This window comes from Portunus trituberculatus, chromosome 29, assembly GCF_017591435.1.
Source record: "Portunus trituberculatus isolate SZX2019 chromosome 29, ASM1759143v1, whole genome shotgun sequence".
NCBI classification, from domain to species: Eukaryota; Metazoa; Arthropoda; class Malacostraca; order Decapoda; family Portunidae; genus Portunus; species Portunus trituberculatus.
The window spans coordinates 9,120,840-9,138,994 of NC_059283.1; the positions used below are offsets into that span (position 1 = coordinate 9,120,840).

At 39.7% G+C, this 18,155-nt stretch overlaps 1 protein-coding gene across 3 annotated transcripts in view; it reads right to left on the reverse strand.

The window, feature by feature from the left end:
- Window positions 1–9,208: 9,208 nt before the first annotated feature.
- Window positions 9,209–18,155, reverse strand: part of LOC123510408 (mitochondrial amidoxime reducing component 2-like) — a 73,122-nt gene continuing 64,175 nt past the window's right edge. For 2 of the 3 annotated variants that reach the window (XM_045265574.1, XM_045265573.1), the window contains exons 7-8: window positions 11,410–11,484; window positions 9,209–10,797 (exon numbers count right to left, since the gene is read on the reverse strand). In XM_045265574.1, coding sequence (XP_045121509.1) covers window positions 10,680–10,797; window positions 11,410–11,484 — 193 coding nt within the window. In that variant the 3' untranslated portion in view covers window positions 9,209–10,679. Of the gene's footprint in view, window positions 10,798–11,409; window positions 11,485–18,155 lie in introns of those variants that run through there. The other variant, XM_045265575.1, reaches the window with a different exon arrangement.

An 18,155-nucleotide genomic window follows, 5' to 3' on the forward strand; every position in this document is an offset into this window, starting at 1 on the left:
TTTTCATACATTGGGGCCTCTCTCCCTATACCACTCCAGAGTACTCTTTTGTTCCATCCTATTCCTCCATTCGCTCAGTCCAATACACTTCACCCTTCTGTCTATCTCTCTCTTCCACTTCCTTACATCCCAGTCTGGGCCCTCTCCATTTCCAACAATCATGCTCCAGTCACTCTCAGCGTGCTTCCCCTCAACTCGCTGGAATGCCCAGCTAGTTTCCAGACCACTCTTCACTACCATCCTGACACACTTCTTCCCCCACCTGCTATTCCTAACATTCCATAAAAACACTTTCCTAACTATTCTTGCATCATTCATTCGTTCTAGCCTAGCCTTGAATTTCAGTGTTGCCTTCACATGCCTCTCTCTGAAGGTACTCCATCCCATGTCTCCCCTTAATGCCTCTATTGCTGCAGACCCTGGTGCATTTAGAGTCATTCTTGCTACTCTGTTCTGTCCTATTTCTAGCTTCTCTAATTGACTTTCATTCCACATCATCACATCCATATCATACATGATGCTTGGAACAGCCACGCTCTTCCAAACTTCTCGCAGCACATCATACTTGCTGGCTCTCATCCTTGCTGCACTTCCTAGTCGACCCACCCACTGGTTCACCAAACTCATCTTTCATTCTTTGCTTTCACACAGCCATATGGACTAATCCACATCCCCAGATATTTGTATTCCTCAGCCTGTTGCACCTCATTTTCTCCCAGTTTCCACACCAAGTTTCTTTCATCATCTGACCTATTCACAACCATCACCTTGCTCTTCTCACTACTGAATCTCACCCCAAAGTCTCTTTCATAGCCATCTACAACATCCAGGAGACTTTGGAGCTCCTCTGCTGATTCACTCATAACAACCATATCATCTGCATACAAGAGCACACATACCCTATCATTCCCCACCTTTACTCCTGCATTCATCCTTCTCATTCTGGCAGCCAGTTCCTCTGTATATAAACTGAAGAGGGTTGGTGACAAAATACAACCCTGCCTGACTCCTCTCTCACTCTTTACCCAGTCTGTTTCTATGTCTCCTAGTCTATATCTAGCCCTTGTGTCCACATACATACTTTGCACTATACTAACTATCTTTGAACTCAGTCCAATCTTTTCTAAGACTCTGCCTAACATTCTTCTATTCACCCTATCATACGCTTTCTCTATATCCAGGAAACCCAAGTATAATTTACTACCCTCCTTCCTTTTCCTCTCAATTAGCTCATTCACCACAAACATGTTGTCATCAGCTCTCCAATCCACACGGAAACCATTCTGTTCTTCACCCAGCACTCCAGTTTGTTCAATCCATTTACACAATCTCTCATTCAGCACCCCACTGAACACTTTACCTACTGTATTCACTAATGCAATGGGCCTGTAGTTTTTCAACTCATCTTTACTCTTGTATCCTCCCTTGTGTAACAGAGTCACTCTACATTCATTCCACACTCTTGGCACTCTCTTCCTCCCACACCTGGTTAAAAAGCTCAGTCATCCTATCAATCAGAACTTCTCCTCCAGTTTTGTACATCTCATATGGTATCTCATCTGGCACTGCTTCCTTACCATTCTTTTGCCTTTTCACACATTTCTCCACTTTCTCTCTGCTGATTCTATCATTCAATTCATCCGCGTCCTTTCTCTCCAGTGTCACACACCCTTCTTTCACATCAAATATCTCACCAACACCTCCAATCTCTTCCCAGAACTCTTTGATCGCTTTTCTCATCTTTTCCTTATCTGTCACCACTGTCCCATTCACCTTGAGGCTCTCCACATTTTCACGGGCAGACATCCCCTCACCCCTCAAGAATCTATACCATTCTTTGCCCCCTTCCATGCGCTTCTCTCACACCTATCCTTGGCATTCATTATCTTTTGCTTCGTCACTCGCTGCTGCCTCATATATGCTGTCCATGCAATCTGGTAATCACTTTACTTTCTGCCTCTTCACTCTCATGCCTCCTCTTTCTCAGCTGTCTACACACCCTATTTAATCTATTTCTCTCTCTCCTGGCATCCCTAACCTCATCGTTCCACCACAACTTACACGTATGCTTTCTGACACTCGTTCTCACATACCCTATCTGGCTGGCAGCTGCGTTCCTCACATTCTCAACAAATCTATCATTCAATTCATCCACATCATTCAAGCTTTCATCTTCCCAGCATCTCTCACTCAGGTCTACCTGGAAATTCTCCCATCCTGCATCTCTTAGCCTCCAACTTCTCCTTTTAGCTTTTGTATTTCTATTCTGTCTCCCATTCAACTTACACTCCAACACCAGCATGTTATGGTCCGAGACAATGTCAATCGTTCCATCCTCGTCAATCCACATGCGGTCTACCATCTCACGCATTATCCTATTCACTAGCATATAATCAATCGCAGACTCCCGGTTCCTCGCACACCAAGTCACTTGTCCTTCAGCCAGCCTTCAGGTTCTCCAACTCCATCTCATTTACAAAATCGTCAAGCATTTCTCCATTTCTGTTCATTTGCTCGCCTCGTATACCTACATGTGCATTCATATCTCCCATAACAATCACTCTTTCTCTCCAGCACATTCTCCCACAATCTTCCTTAGAATACCATACTTCCTGCTGTTCTCTGTCACTACTCTCTCACCCTCTACTGTCATGTACGCTACAATCATCACCAAACTTTCACATTTCCTATGCTCACCTGTGCACTCTACCTTCACTGCTAGAATATCCTCACTCATGGCACAGCTTCCTACATCTAGTTTTTCTACTCTAAAATTCCTTTCCTTCCTATACATGATAGCTACCCCTCCTCCTACTCTGTCTTGAATCTTCCATCCCTTTCCAATCATCACATACTCACTACCATCCACTTTCACATCATCCCTCAGGTGTGTCTCGGTCATTCCGACTAAGTCAAAATGCCACTCTTCGAACTCCTTAGACACGGGAGTTGTGTCCTCCCCGCTGAGTCGGAAGGACGTCATAATTATCACTCTCCGTGTTTACATGAGTTGCAGCCCCTACAAGAGGAAATCGGAAGTGATTTGGAGTGAACACGCCTACTCAGTGGCTACTGAGGGAGGTCTAGGCCCGTTTTGCCAGCCAGAAACAAGCCAGAAGAAGACAGAAAATAAGCGTCCGTGCCTGGGTTTGGTGGTGCCCCCCGCCACAAAGCCTGTTGCTTCCCACGTGGGCCCAGCACAAAGGACTATGCTTGTCGCAGTACCTGGGTGTTCAGATGAGCTTTAGGAAGTCTCTTCAAGCCGTCCACTATGTTCGAGACCTGTCTGCCATGGCTACCACCACTTTGGCTGCTAGCCAACAGGGGTCTGGGGGCGGGCATTCCAGTCCTAAGAATGTTCTATATATCTGTCATACGGTCCCTTATTGATTATGCCGCCCCTGTTTTAATACAGTTTAGTGCAACCCAACTCCGTCCCCTGGAGCTTGTACAGAATGAATTAATGCGGATAATCTTGGGATGCCCCAGGACTGCACGAATTGAAGTTCTCAGAGCTGAACTGCACCTGCCGAGTATTATGTGTAGGGTACAGGAAATGACTTGTCGCACAATTAGTCGGATGCTATGCACGGGCTCTGACTCTCTAAAGAGATCACTCCTACAACACCATACCTCAGGAAGATCTTGGGAGTACTGACAAGTGTAGGTGTAGCTGAGGCTTAACGTTTTTATGTCACCGCTGCAACCCGCCTGGAACCCTCACCGTGTCAGTGTTGATATTCACTCACTGCATCAGCCCAAGAGGGACTGGGTCCCTCATGTGCTGCAAGACATGTTCATGACTAAATTGGCCAAGTACCCACACGTTCAGGCTATTGATGTTTATTGTGATGAGTCAGTCAATGGCAGCAGGTCTGGATGTGGGCTTTTCATCCGTGACTACAACTCTGCCAGTCTCTACACTGACACTGAGGTTTCCAGGCGGCTCCCTGCACCCATGTCTTCCACTAGAGCAGAACTGTATGCTATACTGGAGGCGCTCCACATTGTGGCGCCTCTCCATAAGAATGTATATTTCTTTATTGACAGTCAGGCTGCATTGTATGCCCTTCAATCCACCTTCCCCATGGACTGTGATCTAGCTAATAAGTGTATTGATCTTATCCACGCCCTAGAAGGTGCTGGTGCCACGGTCCATTTCATCTGGATACCCTCTCATGTGGGTATCCCATTAAATGAAAAAGCAGACCACCTTGCTCAGTGTGCCCTACAAGATGACACAGTGGACCCTGGCACTGAGTACACTCTGGGTTATGTTAAGAGTAGCATTAAGGACTTTTGTACAAAATAGCATTAGTGATCAGTTGGAGCTTTGTTGCCACAGGGGCAGTAGCACTAGTCTTCACTATGCACATGTCTCCCAGAGCTGTGCTTACACCTACGGGAGACACTGCATCATATGACAGGGTGGCAATGAGGCTCAGATTAGGCTACAAATACTTTTGGGAAGTCAGTGCTTCTCCTGGTGTATGTTGTGTGCTACACCAAGGGGACACACTCTGCGTTACTATATCATGGAATGTCCTCTCATTGTTAAATTTAGGCCACAAGGTCAGCATGACTTGTACAGCCTCATTGACCGTCTCCTAGACTCTGCCACCCTCAGGGATATACTTAGGGAATATCCTCAGTTTGCTCCCAGACTGTAGGATGTCTTAGGCAATAAGGTGTGCAATATGTGTATTTATTTATTGAAATACTTGTATTCTTGTTGTGTATACTGTCCAGAGTTATTTTTGTGATACTTTAACCTTAAGTCTTTGCCCAGGGGGTGGGTGGCAAGGCCCATCCTCCTCCTTTGTTGTAATTATTTATTAATTCAACAATAAATGTATCAATCAATCAATCCTTAGACACCTCAAATTTCCCAGTGCCCCATCCTCTCACATTCACACATCCAATCTTCATGCATCCTGACGCTCCGCGAGTACCTCCTCTTCCTTTCACATTCGCACACTCTTTTGCCGCAGGTTCCCTTTCTCTCAGTAGCATGTTTTCTTTAATGCTTCTGTCTTCCTTTTCTCTCATAAAAACACCCACCCCTCCTCTTCGGATTCTATCCTATTCCTTCGTACCTTCCTCCCATCGCTGAGCCCACTCCACCAGGTTCCAAGCCACCCACACCTTTCCTCTATTGGACATATGCACTCCGTCCTGTGTCCACACCTGTCTCCAGTCCATCCTCTCCCACATCTGCATCCCGTCACATTTCCAGTCTTCCAACCAACTTTCCATTTACCCATCTCCTCTCCTGGCCAAAAGCCTGACGCTCCTTGTCCCGCCTCTTAGGGATACACATCATCAAGAGCCTCCTGTGTACCTTGCGCTCCACCACTCTAACTATTTGCTCCATCAACCTAACTGTCTCCCGTCCCCCTATATCTTCCAGCCCGTTTCCTCCTCCCTCTATCACCACCAGGTCTTCAGGCTCTACCTCTCCAGGTGGTGTTACTGTCTTATATATGCATTCATGTTCACAAAACAACATTTCTATTAGCTTTTAACAAACCTTGCTCCCAAGAAAGAATTGTTTTGTAATGTATAAAGTGAAATCTTACACGGAATACCAAAAAATAAAGCAGAGATGAGATCGGCCACAGACGAGGCGGAGACTCACAGCGATTTGGCCGCTTCTTCTTCTTCTTGTGACCCTTTTAGCTTGCGTGTTGCTTTTACCACGATATATATGTTTCCACTCCTCTATTTTTCGTGGCACTGAATGATAGTGAATTGTGGTATTTCATTAGTAATTCACTATCACTCATCAGCTGGCTCATCACATTCTTCTTAATTTCTTCATCTATAGACTGAAATCTCCTTCCTTTTAATGGTGATCTTAACTTTGGGAAAATCTAGAAATCACAGGGAGCTAGATCTGGGCTGTAGGAGGGCTGAATGAGCCAAGTGATGAAATGTTTTGCCAAAAATCCTTGCAAGACATATGAAGGATGAGCAGGTGCATTATCATGATCTAGTCTTCGCAAACCATTCTATTATCTAGCTCATTCAGCTCCCACTACAACCTAGATCTACATCCCTGTGATTTCTGGATTTTCCCAAAGCTAAAATCACCATTAAAAGGAAGATTTCAGTCCATAGATGAAATTAAGAAGAATGTGACAATCCAGCTGATGAAGATCCCAAAAGAGGTCTTTACAAAATGTATTAAAATGTGGAAGGGACACTGGGAGAAGTGTGTGAGATTCGGAGGAGATTACTTTGAAGGAGAGTAGGGCGCCATTGTCCCAAGTTACAAGCATTTCTTGAAATTGTTAATGGCTGGATACTTTCTGGAAAGATCTCGTGTGTGTGTGTGTGTGTGTGTGTGTGTGTGTGTGTGTATTTACCTAGTTGTAGTTTTACTGGGCCTGGGCTTTATGCTCGTGTGGCCCCGTCTCCATATCTACACTTATCCAATTTTTCTTTAAAACTATGTACACTCTTTGCTGACACCACTTCCTCACTCAAACTGTTCCAAGTCTCAACACATCTTTGCGGGAAACTAAATTTTTTAACATCTCTCAGACATCGTCCCTTCCTTAGTTTCTTACTATGCGATCTTGTGCTTCTAAAGTCATATTCTTCTCTCAGGATCAGTTTCAGTGTGTGTGTATATATATATATATATATATATATATATATATATATATATATATATATATATATATATATATATACAGGTAACTCGATTTAAGCGATAGATGCGTTCCAAGAGGCATCGCGTATATCAAAATTCACGTAAAACAAACCTGTAATTTTCATAAGAAACAATAGATAACAGGGGGGGATGCGAGATGTGGTCGAAAAAAATCTGTACAAAATACTCTATTTGGCTAAATTAACATGTTTATTATTTACCATTTTAAATACTAGAAGTGTATTTAAAGTAAAGGGAAAAGCAAGAAATAATAAGAGAAAGCAAAAAATAATAAGAAAACAACAAAACAAAGAATACGTAAACATAACACTCACTGCGTCACTGCCTTCACTACTCACACCACAGTCAGTCACCATCTTCCTCTGAGCTTTACCACTTTATCAAAAATCCACTTACCAAAAATAACTCCACATGCAGAAGAAGATGAAGGGCATTTTGGGGCCATCTTGGTGAATTATAGGCAGATTGAAGAGATTCCGTCTGTAGTCTGTACTCAGTGCTGGCAGACTGCACATGAGGCATGAGTAGCACAAGAGCTGGATCCAAGATTCTTTAACAACATCAGAGCAACCTCCTGCCACGAAATGGCATCCATGAACACTTGGAGGGACGGTAACTAGGTTGCAATGAGGTTGCTGGTAACACCACTTCTCTAGGTGGTGTTACTTATATATGCATTTATGTTCATAAAATAACATTTCTATTAGCTTTTTACAAACCTTGCCCCCAAGAAAGGATTGTTTTCTAATGCATAAAGTGAAATCTTACATGGAATACCAAAAAGAAAGCAGAGATGAGATCGCCCACAGACAAGGCGGGGACTTGCAGCAACCTGGCCGCTTCTTGTTGAGACCCTTTTAGCTTGCGTGTTGTCTTTCATAATATTTATGTTTCCACTCCTCTATTGCCTGCTATAATGGATATCATATCTTAGTATTCATGTACGCTCATGCCATGAGGATAACCTCGACTCCGTGGCACTGAGTGATAGTGAATTACTAATGAAATACTGCGGTATTTCATTAGTAATTCACCATCACTCAGTGCCACGGAGTCGAGGTTATCCTCATGGCATGAGTGTACATGAATACTAAGATATGATATCCATTATAGCAGGCAATAGAGGAGTGGAAACATAAATATCGTGGTGAAAGCAAAACGCAGGCTAAAAGGGTCACAAGAAGAAGCACCCGAATCGCGCAAGTCTCCGCCTCGTCTGCGAGCGATCTCATCTCTGCTTTATTTTTTTGGTATTCCATGTAAGATTTCACTTTATGTATTAGAAAACAATCCTTTCTTGAGGCCAAGGTTTGTAAAAAGCTAATAGAAATGTTTTGTGAACATAAATGCATATACAAGACAGTAACGTCACCTGGAGAGGTGGTGTTACCAGCAACCTGAGAGCAACCTCGTTACTGTCCCTCCAAGCGTTCATGGATGCCATTTCACAGCAGGAGGTTGCTCTGACGTTGTTAAAATTTCTTGGATCCAGCTCCTTGCAGCCAATGAGCACTTTTAGGCGGGCTACCAACCTCCACCCGCCAACAGCAATGAATCTTTGTGGATGCTATCTTATGAAGGATGGAATGTGAGCAGAAGGTTGCTATGGAGGTTGTCTGTACCAACATAGACAACAACCTGCTTCTTGGATCATGCCCCAGAGCTCCTACCTATCGGCCAGCTGTGGAACTCTCTGGCGCACAGTTTGAAATTGCATCTGGCGCTCAGTTTGAAAATGCAGTTGGGCCAAATCGCGTATAAGCAAACCGATCGCGCAAATTAAATTAATTATAATATTTTTTTGGTCGCGTTATAACAAAAACGCGTAAATCGAACATGCGTACATCGAGTTACCTGTATGTATATATACAGTAAAACCTCGCTTGACGAACGTCTCTAAGGACGAACAATTCATGAGACGACCAAAAAATTTGTCAATATATCGACCCAGAGGACGAACAATATTTTGGGGGACAAACACGGTTAAATGGCTCACTGGCAGGCGGCAACCACTCACCCACGCTGACGCGGGCCTTCACTCTCAGTTACAGTTGTGCGCTCGCTACGATCTGATGTGCGGCAGTTTGTTCGTCATTGTTAACTGTTCACAGTGCTTTTTTTCCTGTTTAAAGTGCTTTTTTTTTCATTTTTTCTTTGTACAGTATATTGATTCAAGATGCCACCCAAGAAAGTTTTAAAGAAAATTACCATCTATGAGAAAAAATAACCTTTTCTTTTTTATTAATTTTATTATCATTTTGATAGCATTTAGGTAAGTAAAACAATTTAGGCTTTTTATAATTATTTCGTTCATGTCATGCATACATTAAAGATATATATATATATATATATATATATATATATATATATATATATATATATATATATATATATATATATATATATATATATATATATCATGAATATGGGCATAATGCATTTAGGCTTGTAATTTTCTAAACATGTTAAGTTCTTATGATAGAACAAATAGAATACAAATACTATGGAAATTCCAAATTATGTGGTACCCTGATGTAGTTGAATAAAGAAGAAGCAATTAAAGAAGGTGGAAAAATTAGAGAAATAGAAGAATGGAAGAAGAAATAATAGAGAAAAGATAGAAAATTCAGTACCAATACAGTAGTCCTAACCCACATGAACAAAGATAACTGTGACCCACGTGGAAGAAAGTACCTGAAGGCAAAAGGACCCAGACATGTATGAGTTGCCTGCACCAAGTAGCTGCCTTGTTACAGAACCTAAAGTAAAGTATGCTCACACAGACTTGACACACAGCTGTTGAACCAAGACTGAGATGTATGGTTCACCTGGATCAAACAGAGGATAAAGCAAAAACAGCTGAAGAAATTAAAATTAAGTCTAAACAAGGGAATAAAAGAGGTAAACAGAGGTGTATTATTAACTATCTCCAACTTACTCTACCAACTCTGCCCTGATATCTTGATTGCGTAAAAAATATTTGCCACCTATAGGTGGCTCATGAATGTAAAGAGCATTACTGCATGTGAATTATGTGAAATATATGGGATTTTCAACCTTATCATCGAGGTTGCGTTTTGGAGTTAAATGTAACAAACTGACGTATATCATGCCATGTACCTGAAGTAGAAGAGAGACAAGAGCCAGCCAGCAAGCAGAAGCTGAGAGATTGCAAAGATGCTAAATCTGAGGGGAGCCTGAAGCAACATGGAAAAGGTCATCCTCATACTCATAAATAAGGCTTAAAAGTTGAGTGATGCAGTCTATGATTGTTGCCTCATGAAGGTTTAAAGAAGGAAGTAACTTGTAGGATGTTTAAATTTAGGGTTTTATGTGTTTGTATCCAATTCCAATAAATTGAATGTGAAATATTGAACTGATCTGACAAGAAAAGCAGGAACTATGTGTGAACTGAGTTAATGGAAAGTTCTCAGCAAGTTGCTGAAAGTAAACACCAAGAGGTTATTACAATACTTAACGTTGATAGAAGTGAGTACAAAATATTCAGCAGTGTACAATATATTGCCTCATGGATATGACTTGAATGATAGTCTTAACATATGACAAATCATATTTCTAGAATGATATAGAATATATTGAATATAATTCATAACATATTAATATATATATGCTACTTTATACTAATGCCTATGTATGACAGCTATCACACTTAATATTCCATCACTGAAAATTATCTTTTGCCACTGCTCTGATGTACAATCCTTATATATTCTCTTAAGTTTACTCAGGTGTTCATGCAATTTTCTCATAAGTAAACAGTAGCAGCATGATAAATGAATCTAAGAAACATAACTTTTGCACAAGGTTTGTTTTCTTACAAGAAAGTAGAAAGTTTAAATATGGATACATCTTACAATCATTTGTTATTCCACAACTTCATAATCTTAATATGACAGACTTTGACAAAACAAAATCATCCTTTGATACTTTGTACAGAATAATGAAAATACAAAGATATGGATGAGTCTTTCACATACTTCTAAAAACTTTCGGACCTTGTGATGTGAACTTCGTCCCCTACATTCACCTTACCAGCCAGATCAAGGCCAAGGTTGATGCCAAAGAATGGACTATCCATTCCTTTCTCACACCGATACCTGTGAAAGAGAACTCAAATTACCCAAGCAGAGCGGAAGAACATATACAATAAAAGTGCAGAGAAAAGAGTCATGCCAAAGAATGGACTGTCCATTCCCTTTACACACTGAAACCTAAAAAGGGAGATTAAACCCTAGAGCAAACGTTAGCCAATTAGAAAACGAGAATATGTGGAGAATAAGTAAAGCAAATAAAACAGATTCATGCCCAAAACAAATAATAACAAAGAGGCTACATATTCTATATTTTCTCCTTCCTATGACTTGAACTCTTTCAAAAGGGAGGTTTCAAGACATTTATTCTTTGAATTTTAACAACTGTTTATTAATCTGGAAACCTTAGTGGGCCTTTTTTATAGTTTTTTGTCTTTGGCTAATGACCTTCCTACATAGATAAAATAAATAAAAAAATTGAAAGAAAATAAATAAATAAATAATGGAAAATCATTGTAGTCTTCTGGTGCCCATCATAAAGCTATAAAATTGTAACAACCCACCCTACTAGGAAGTCTTAGAACTATAGAAAAATTGTAGTTACCTAACCTACTAGGAAGTCTAAGAACTAAACTCTGTCAAACAAAATATTATTCAACAAACAAATGAAATACCTACGTCTTGAGAGTATGCAGTGGCTCCATGTCAGGATTTTTCTTGCCAGTCTCAGCACTAACTGTGGTAAAAATACACCTGCAAACACATCAACTTATCTAAAAAAACTATTCAACATCTTTGGTAATATTACAAGTAAATGCTTTACAGCCAAATTATCAAATAACTTCTTCCTTCTTCCTATCTGAAAACCATTCTCTGTGTACTAGCAGTCACAAGGATGCTCCTAAGTATTGCATGAAGAGGTAAAGCACAGAAAAACCAACTAATGCACTCCTTCATGAAGAGCGGGCAAGCACTGCCTCTTTGCCAATCTCTTCCCTTACTTCATGATTAATTCCATTGTTTAGTAATTGGTTATAAGATCAGATAAGACCTTCTAAGTGCCATATTTAATCACATCATGCAGGAAACATTATTTTTCACTATGTAAAGGCTTGTCCACACCAGGAAAATTGTACAAGTTTGCAAATAGTTTGCAAACAGCTTACAAAGTATTTCTAAACAATGTTTCCTGCCTAATGTTAACACCTTAGTTGTCATTATATCCATGATGACTATAAAGGTTGCTACAGTAGCTTTTATATTTCACTGTCATATTTCATAAATACAGGAAAGAGAAAGAAAATATGAGATGACTAAAAAAGAAAAAAGCTATTTATGGCAACTTGCTTCTGGCAAATTTGAGAATACATGGAACATGTTTCACCAACTGTCTTCAGATGTCCACAACTAACTTGGAGATGCTTTCATGGATGGTGGCTCAAAAAATCTTAAAAGGATACAAATTACAGAAAGGCCATTTCACCCTACATCAGATTGGCTATTGCACTGAGTGCCAGCCTCATCCAGATAATGATTCAGTGTCACTGCTGCTTGCATACACACACACACACACACACACACACACACACACACACACACACACACGGTTGAGGACGGACGCATTGGCGCAGTTCCGACGATCAGCTGATCTTCACTACACCTGTTGTATAGTATTTACAGTGGCCTGGGCAGGTAGTGTGGACTCATTTTTTTTTCTCTTCATGAAATCAATTATTAAGGAATAATGAGTGAAAAAGATATTCCATCCACATGCAGACATGAGAATAGAGAAGGGGCTGATGATGACTATGTCGGTGAGGGAGAACGCGTATTCGAAGGGTTCGATACGACGACTACTTCACTACTTAAGAGAGTGTTCAATATTGAATGTAAACTAGATAAACTGATAAAGGAGAAGATGGAAATGAAAGAGAATAAAGAACAGGAAATGGAGTTTATAAGACTGAGAGAAAGGATAAGAAAAGTGGAAGAAAATGAAGCTAGGCTAAGAGCGGAAAACGAAGAACTAAAAAAGGAAATAGCTAACTACAAGAAGCAGATGGAAGAAGGACTCGGTAAAGCCGAGAAAGAAAAGAAGAAGCTGAAAGATCTAGTAAACAAGGAAGAGGAAAGAGTACAGAACGTGATTAAAAAAGAAGTACAAGCATGGAGAGTCCAAGATAAGAAAGATAAGGCAGATTTTCATGAGGTGATTCAAGAACAACTTAAAGAAAAAGAAGAAAATATGACAAACAAAATGATAGGAGTCCTCAAGACAAAAGAAAATCTAGTTAGAGAAATTGCAGAAAAAAAGAAGAGTGTAGTCGTATTTGGAATAAAAGAAAAAAATATAAAATATAGACCAAAAAGAGAAACAGAAGAAATGAAATCAGTCAAAGACCTACTGAAGAATCTTAATGACGAAGATAGGCAGAACTTGGAAGAGGAAGTAGAAGAAATAAACAGAATGGGACCATATCAAGAAGGAAAAACAAGACCAATTAAAATACTACTAAAATCACAAGCAGCAATAGAAGAAATATTATATAGAACAACAAAACTTAGAGAAACTGAAGGCTGCAAGGATATCTATATAAAGAAAAATAGAAATGAGGAAGAAAGGAAGAGATACAATGAACTGGCAGCAGCAGTAAGGGAAAAGAATAATGAAAGGTCAGAAGAAGAGAAGAAGGCATTTTTTTGGAGAATTCTAGGAGACAGGATAAGGAAATGGTATATAAACGAGAAGGAAGAGAAAAAAGTGGAACAAGTTTAACTAAAAATGATAAAGGCAAAAGACTAAAAATGATGTATACGAACATAGACAGGGTTTTATCAAGTAAATTAGAATTAAGAGATTACATAAGGAAAGAAAATCCAGATATTGTATGCCTGGCTGAAACAAAACTAAATGAGGCAATCATAATAGATTTGGATAATAGGTATAATGTATGGAGAAGAGACAGAGTGGGTAAAGGAGGAGGAGGAGTCATGATAATGTTAAGGAAGGAGATAGTGATCAACCAAGTGGAATGTGGGGAAGGAAAAGCAGAAGTATTGTATATTAAGATGCATATTAATAAAAAAGAGATAACAATCATTGTAACATATGTGCCACCAAAAACAAATTCATGGACCAATCAAGAATATAAAGACATGATAGATGACACAATAAGGAGTCTAATGAGAATCATTAAAGAAAGGAGAAAAGTGATATTAGTAGGAGATTTCAACTGTAAAGAAGTGGACTGGGAAAATTATGAAAGTGGTATGGGGGAAGAAGCCTGGGAGAAAGATTCTTGAACCTAATGATAGACAATATGATGGACCAGAGAGTAAAGGAATGCACAAGATTCAGAGGAAACGACGAGCCGGCGAGATTGGACCTAGTTTTTACAAGGGGTATACAAATGAATGACGATATAAGATATAAGTGCCCATTGGGAAAGAGTGACCATGCAATATTAGAAATAGATATAGAAGAAGGAAAGGAAGATAGAGATGATTCATACAAAGGAGACCGATTAAATTACAGAAAGGCTGATATTGAGAATCTCAAGAACTATTTTAAAACGTAGACTGGGAGGAGATGGAAAACTCAGAGACAATGCAAGACAAATATAACTTATTTTTGGAAATATACAAAACAGGAGTCAGGGAATATGTCCCAAAATATAGACCAAAAGAAGAAGGAAAGAAAGATTGGTTTAATGCAAGGTGTGCTAGGGCAAAGGAGAAAAGAGATGGAGCATGGAAAAGGTGGAGGAGAAATAGGAATCCAACAAACAAGGAAAACTTCAAGGCAGCGAGAAATGAATATGTTAAGGTGAGGAAGGAAGAGGGAAAGAACTTCGAAAAAGATATTGTCGAAAAATGTAAGGAGCAACCAAAATTGTTCTATAGATTCATAAATGGAAAAATTAGGCAAAAAGAAACAATAGAAAGGTTAAAAGGAGAGAACAGAATGGTGGAAGACCCAAAAATTATGGCAGAACTATTAAATAAAAAATTCCAGGAGGTCTTTACTAAAAAATCCAAATTTGAGAGGCCACAGGGTAATAGAGAGACAATCTATATGAAAGAGATTAAAGTAACCAAGCTTGAAATAAAAGAGTTAATGAAGGAACTGGATGAAGAGAAGGCAATGGGACCGGATGAAGTCTCAGGCAGAATACTGAAAGAATGTAGGGAAGAACTAGCAAGTCCTATATACAACATCATAAAATGCTCAATAGAAAATGGAACAGTGCCAGTAGAATGGAAAAGAGCTGAGGTGGTTCCCATATATAAGAGCGGAAGGAAAGAAGAACCTTTAAATTACAGACCGGTATCACTAACTAGTGTAATATGCAAGATGTGTGAAAGAATAATAAAGAAACAATGGATCGAGTTCCTTGAAGACAACAAATTAATATCAAATAGCCAATTTGGTTTTAGAAAAGGACGGTCTTGTGTAACTAATTTATTGAGTTTCTATTCTAGAATAGTTGATAGAGTACAAGAGAGAGAGGGATGGGTTGACTGCATCTATTTGGATTTAAAAAAGGCGTTTGACAAAGTGCCACACACAAGATTACTGTGGAAGTTAGAGGAGAAGGGTGGCTTAAAAGGAAACACATTGAGATGGATAGAAAATTATTTGAGGGGGAGAGAAATAAGGACGGTAGTTAAAGATATGAAGTCCAAGTGGAGAGCAGTAGAAAGCGGAGTGCCACAGGGGTCAGTATTGACACCAGTACTTTTCCTCATTTATATTAACGACATGCCAGAAGGAGTGAACAGCTACATAAATCTGTTTGTGGATGATATGAAACTATGCAGAGTTATAAAGCAAAAGGAGGATTGTGAAATACTGCAAGAAGACCTAAATAAGATCTGGGAATAGAGTAAGAAGTGGGAAATGGAATTCAATGTGAACAAAAGCCATGTCATGGAAATGGGAAAGAGTGAAAGACGACCTGTGGGAATCTATAAGATGGGAGATGGAGTAGAACTGGAGAAAGTAAAAAAGGAAAAGGACTCAGGAGTGACGATGGAAGAAAACAATCAACCAGTAAGCCATATTGATAGAATTTTTAGAGAAACATATAATTTGCTGAGGAATAATGGAGTAGCATTTCTCTACATGGACAAAGAAATGATGAAGAAATTGATAAATACTATAATAAGACTCAGATTGGAATATGCAGGAGTAGTGTGGACCCCTCATAAAAAGAAACACATAAGGAAATTAGAGAGGCTACAAAAAATGGCTACAAGAATGGTCCCAGAACTTGAAGGGATGACATATGAGGAGAGACTAAAGGCTATGGATCTACCAACCTTGGAACAAAGAAGGGAGAGAGGAGACCTGATACAAGTCTATAAATTGATCAACGGAATGGACCAAGTGGATAATGAGAAACTGATCCTGAGAGAAGAATATAACATCCGAAGCACAAGATCGCATAGTAAAAAGCTGAGAAAGGGAAGATGTCTGAGAGATATTAAAAAATATAGTTTCCCGCAGAGATGTATTGAGACGTGGAACAGTTTAGATGAAAAAGTAGTGTCTGCAACGAGTGTGCACACTTTTAAAGTAAGATTGGATAAGTGTAGATATGGAGACGGGGCCACACGAGCATAAAGCCCAGGCCCTGTAAAACTACAACTAGGTAAATTTAACTAGGTAAATACACACAGTACACACACACACACACCGTCGCCGTCGTTGAGAGAGGATGGCTCGTCTCTGGCTGCGTACAGGAAGAAAGAAAATACCTATGGTATTACAGGGCCCGGGTAACTCTAAGTTTTGTGTCCGTAAATGTCCTACTGTCTCTTAGTGTTGAAAGTGAGTGATATGGAGAGTGATCCCTGAGAGGGGAGTATGGACGGTGATCGCTCTGGCCGTAATCAGCTGACAACAACAAAAATGGCGTCCAGGCAAACTAGAGACTTCGAAGGTTTTATTACTACGCCAAAAGGACTGCAGAAACTTGACTTGGTAGCAAGAATCCAGGCGCTGGAGAGTAAGTTCCTAAGCATTTTGTCAATAGAAGAAAAACTGGATAGAGTTCTAGCCGAGAATGATTAATTTAAAAAAGAGATCTACTTGTTAACGCTAGAGAATAAAGAGCTGTTGAAGGAAAAAGTAGAGATGGAGAAAGAAAACCAACAACTAAGGAAACAATGCGAAGAAATGAAGGCTAAACTCATGGAAATGGAGATAAAAATATCCGAAGGGGACTTGAAGAAAGAGGAATGTCTTAATCTAATTGACACTAAGATGAAAGTGAATCATGAACATCTGGAGGTGCAAAGGTCGTTTAGGGAGATAGTAAAAAAGCAGGAAGAGGAAAATAAAGGGATTACGCAGAGGGAAATGGTAAAGGCACTAAAGGAAAATGAGTATGTGGTGAGAGATATCGCTGAAAAGAAAAAATGTGTGATCATAATAAGATTGCGGGAGGAAACTAACAGGAACTGGCAGGACAGGAGGGATAAGGAAAATGACAAGATTAAGTCTTTACTGAACAAGATCTCTGTGGAAGAAGAGGACCTATATGCTAAGGTAGAAGAAAGTGTGAGATTGGGAGCTTTTGAGGAAGGCAAGAATAGACCATTAAAATTGAAATTAAAGTCTCAGGTGGCAGCGGAGGCCTTGTTGAGGAGGGCTTGGAAACTTAAGGACTCTGAGGAAACCAAAACAATTTACATAAGAAGAAATATGTCACAAGATGAGAGAATGAAGATGAAGGAGCTAGTATCTGAAGTGAAGGAGAGGAATGACGAAAGAACAGAGGAGGAAAAGATCAAGTTTTTTTGGAGGATGAGAAATGGGAGGCTAAAGAAGTGGTGAACAAAACAGACGGAAAACAATTTACATAAGAAGAAATATGTCACAAGATGAGAGAATGAAGATGAAGGAGCTAGTATCTGAAGTGAAGGAGAGGAATGACAAAAGAACAGAGGAGGAAAAGATCAAGTTTTTTTGGAGGATGAGAAATGGGAGGCTAAAGAAGTGGTGGATAAAACAGACGGAATAGGCATTACATGGAAGAACGAGACTAAGAATGGAATATAAGTGACTTACACGAACATAGATGGATTTCTGTCTAAGAGACTAGAATGTATGGATTACCTAAGAAATAACGAACCGGACATAATGTGTGTAGTGGAAACAAAGCTAAGGCCCGAAATAAAGCTAGACTGGTTTGTTGTAAAACACTACAAAGTATGGAGAAATGATAGAAAAAATAAAGGTGGTGGTGGTATAATGGTTCTTACTAAGGAAGATCTGATAGTGAAGGAGGTGAACTATAGTAAGAGAAATGAGGAAGTGATAAGTATGCTTATAACAGATGGCAAGAGGGACATTAATATTATAACAGTATACATACCACCCAGAACCAGTGCTTGGGAATATGAACAGTACCAAATGG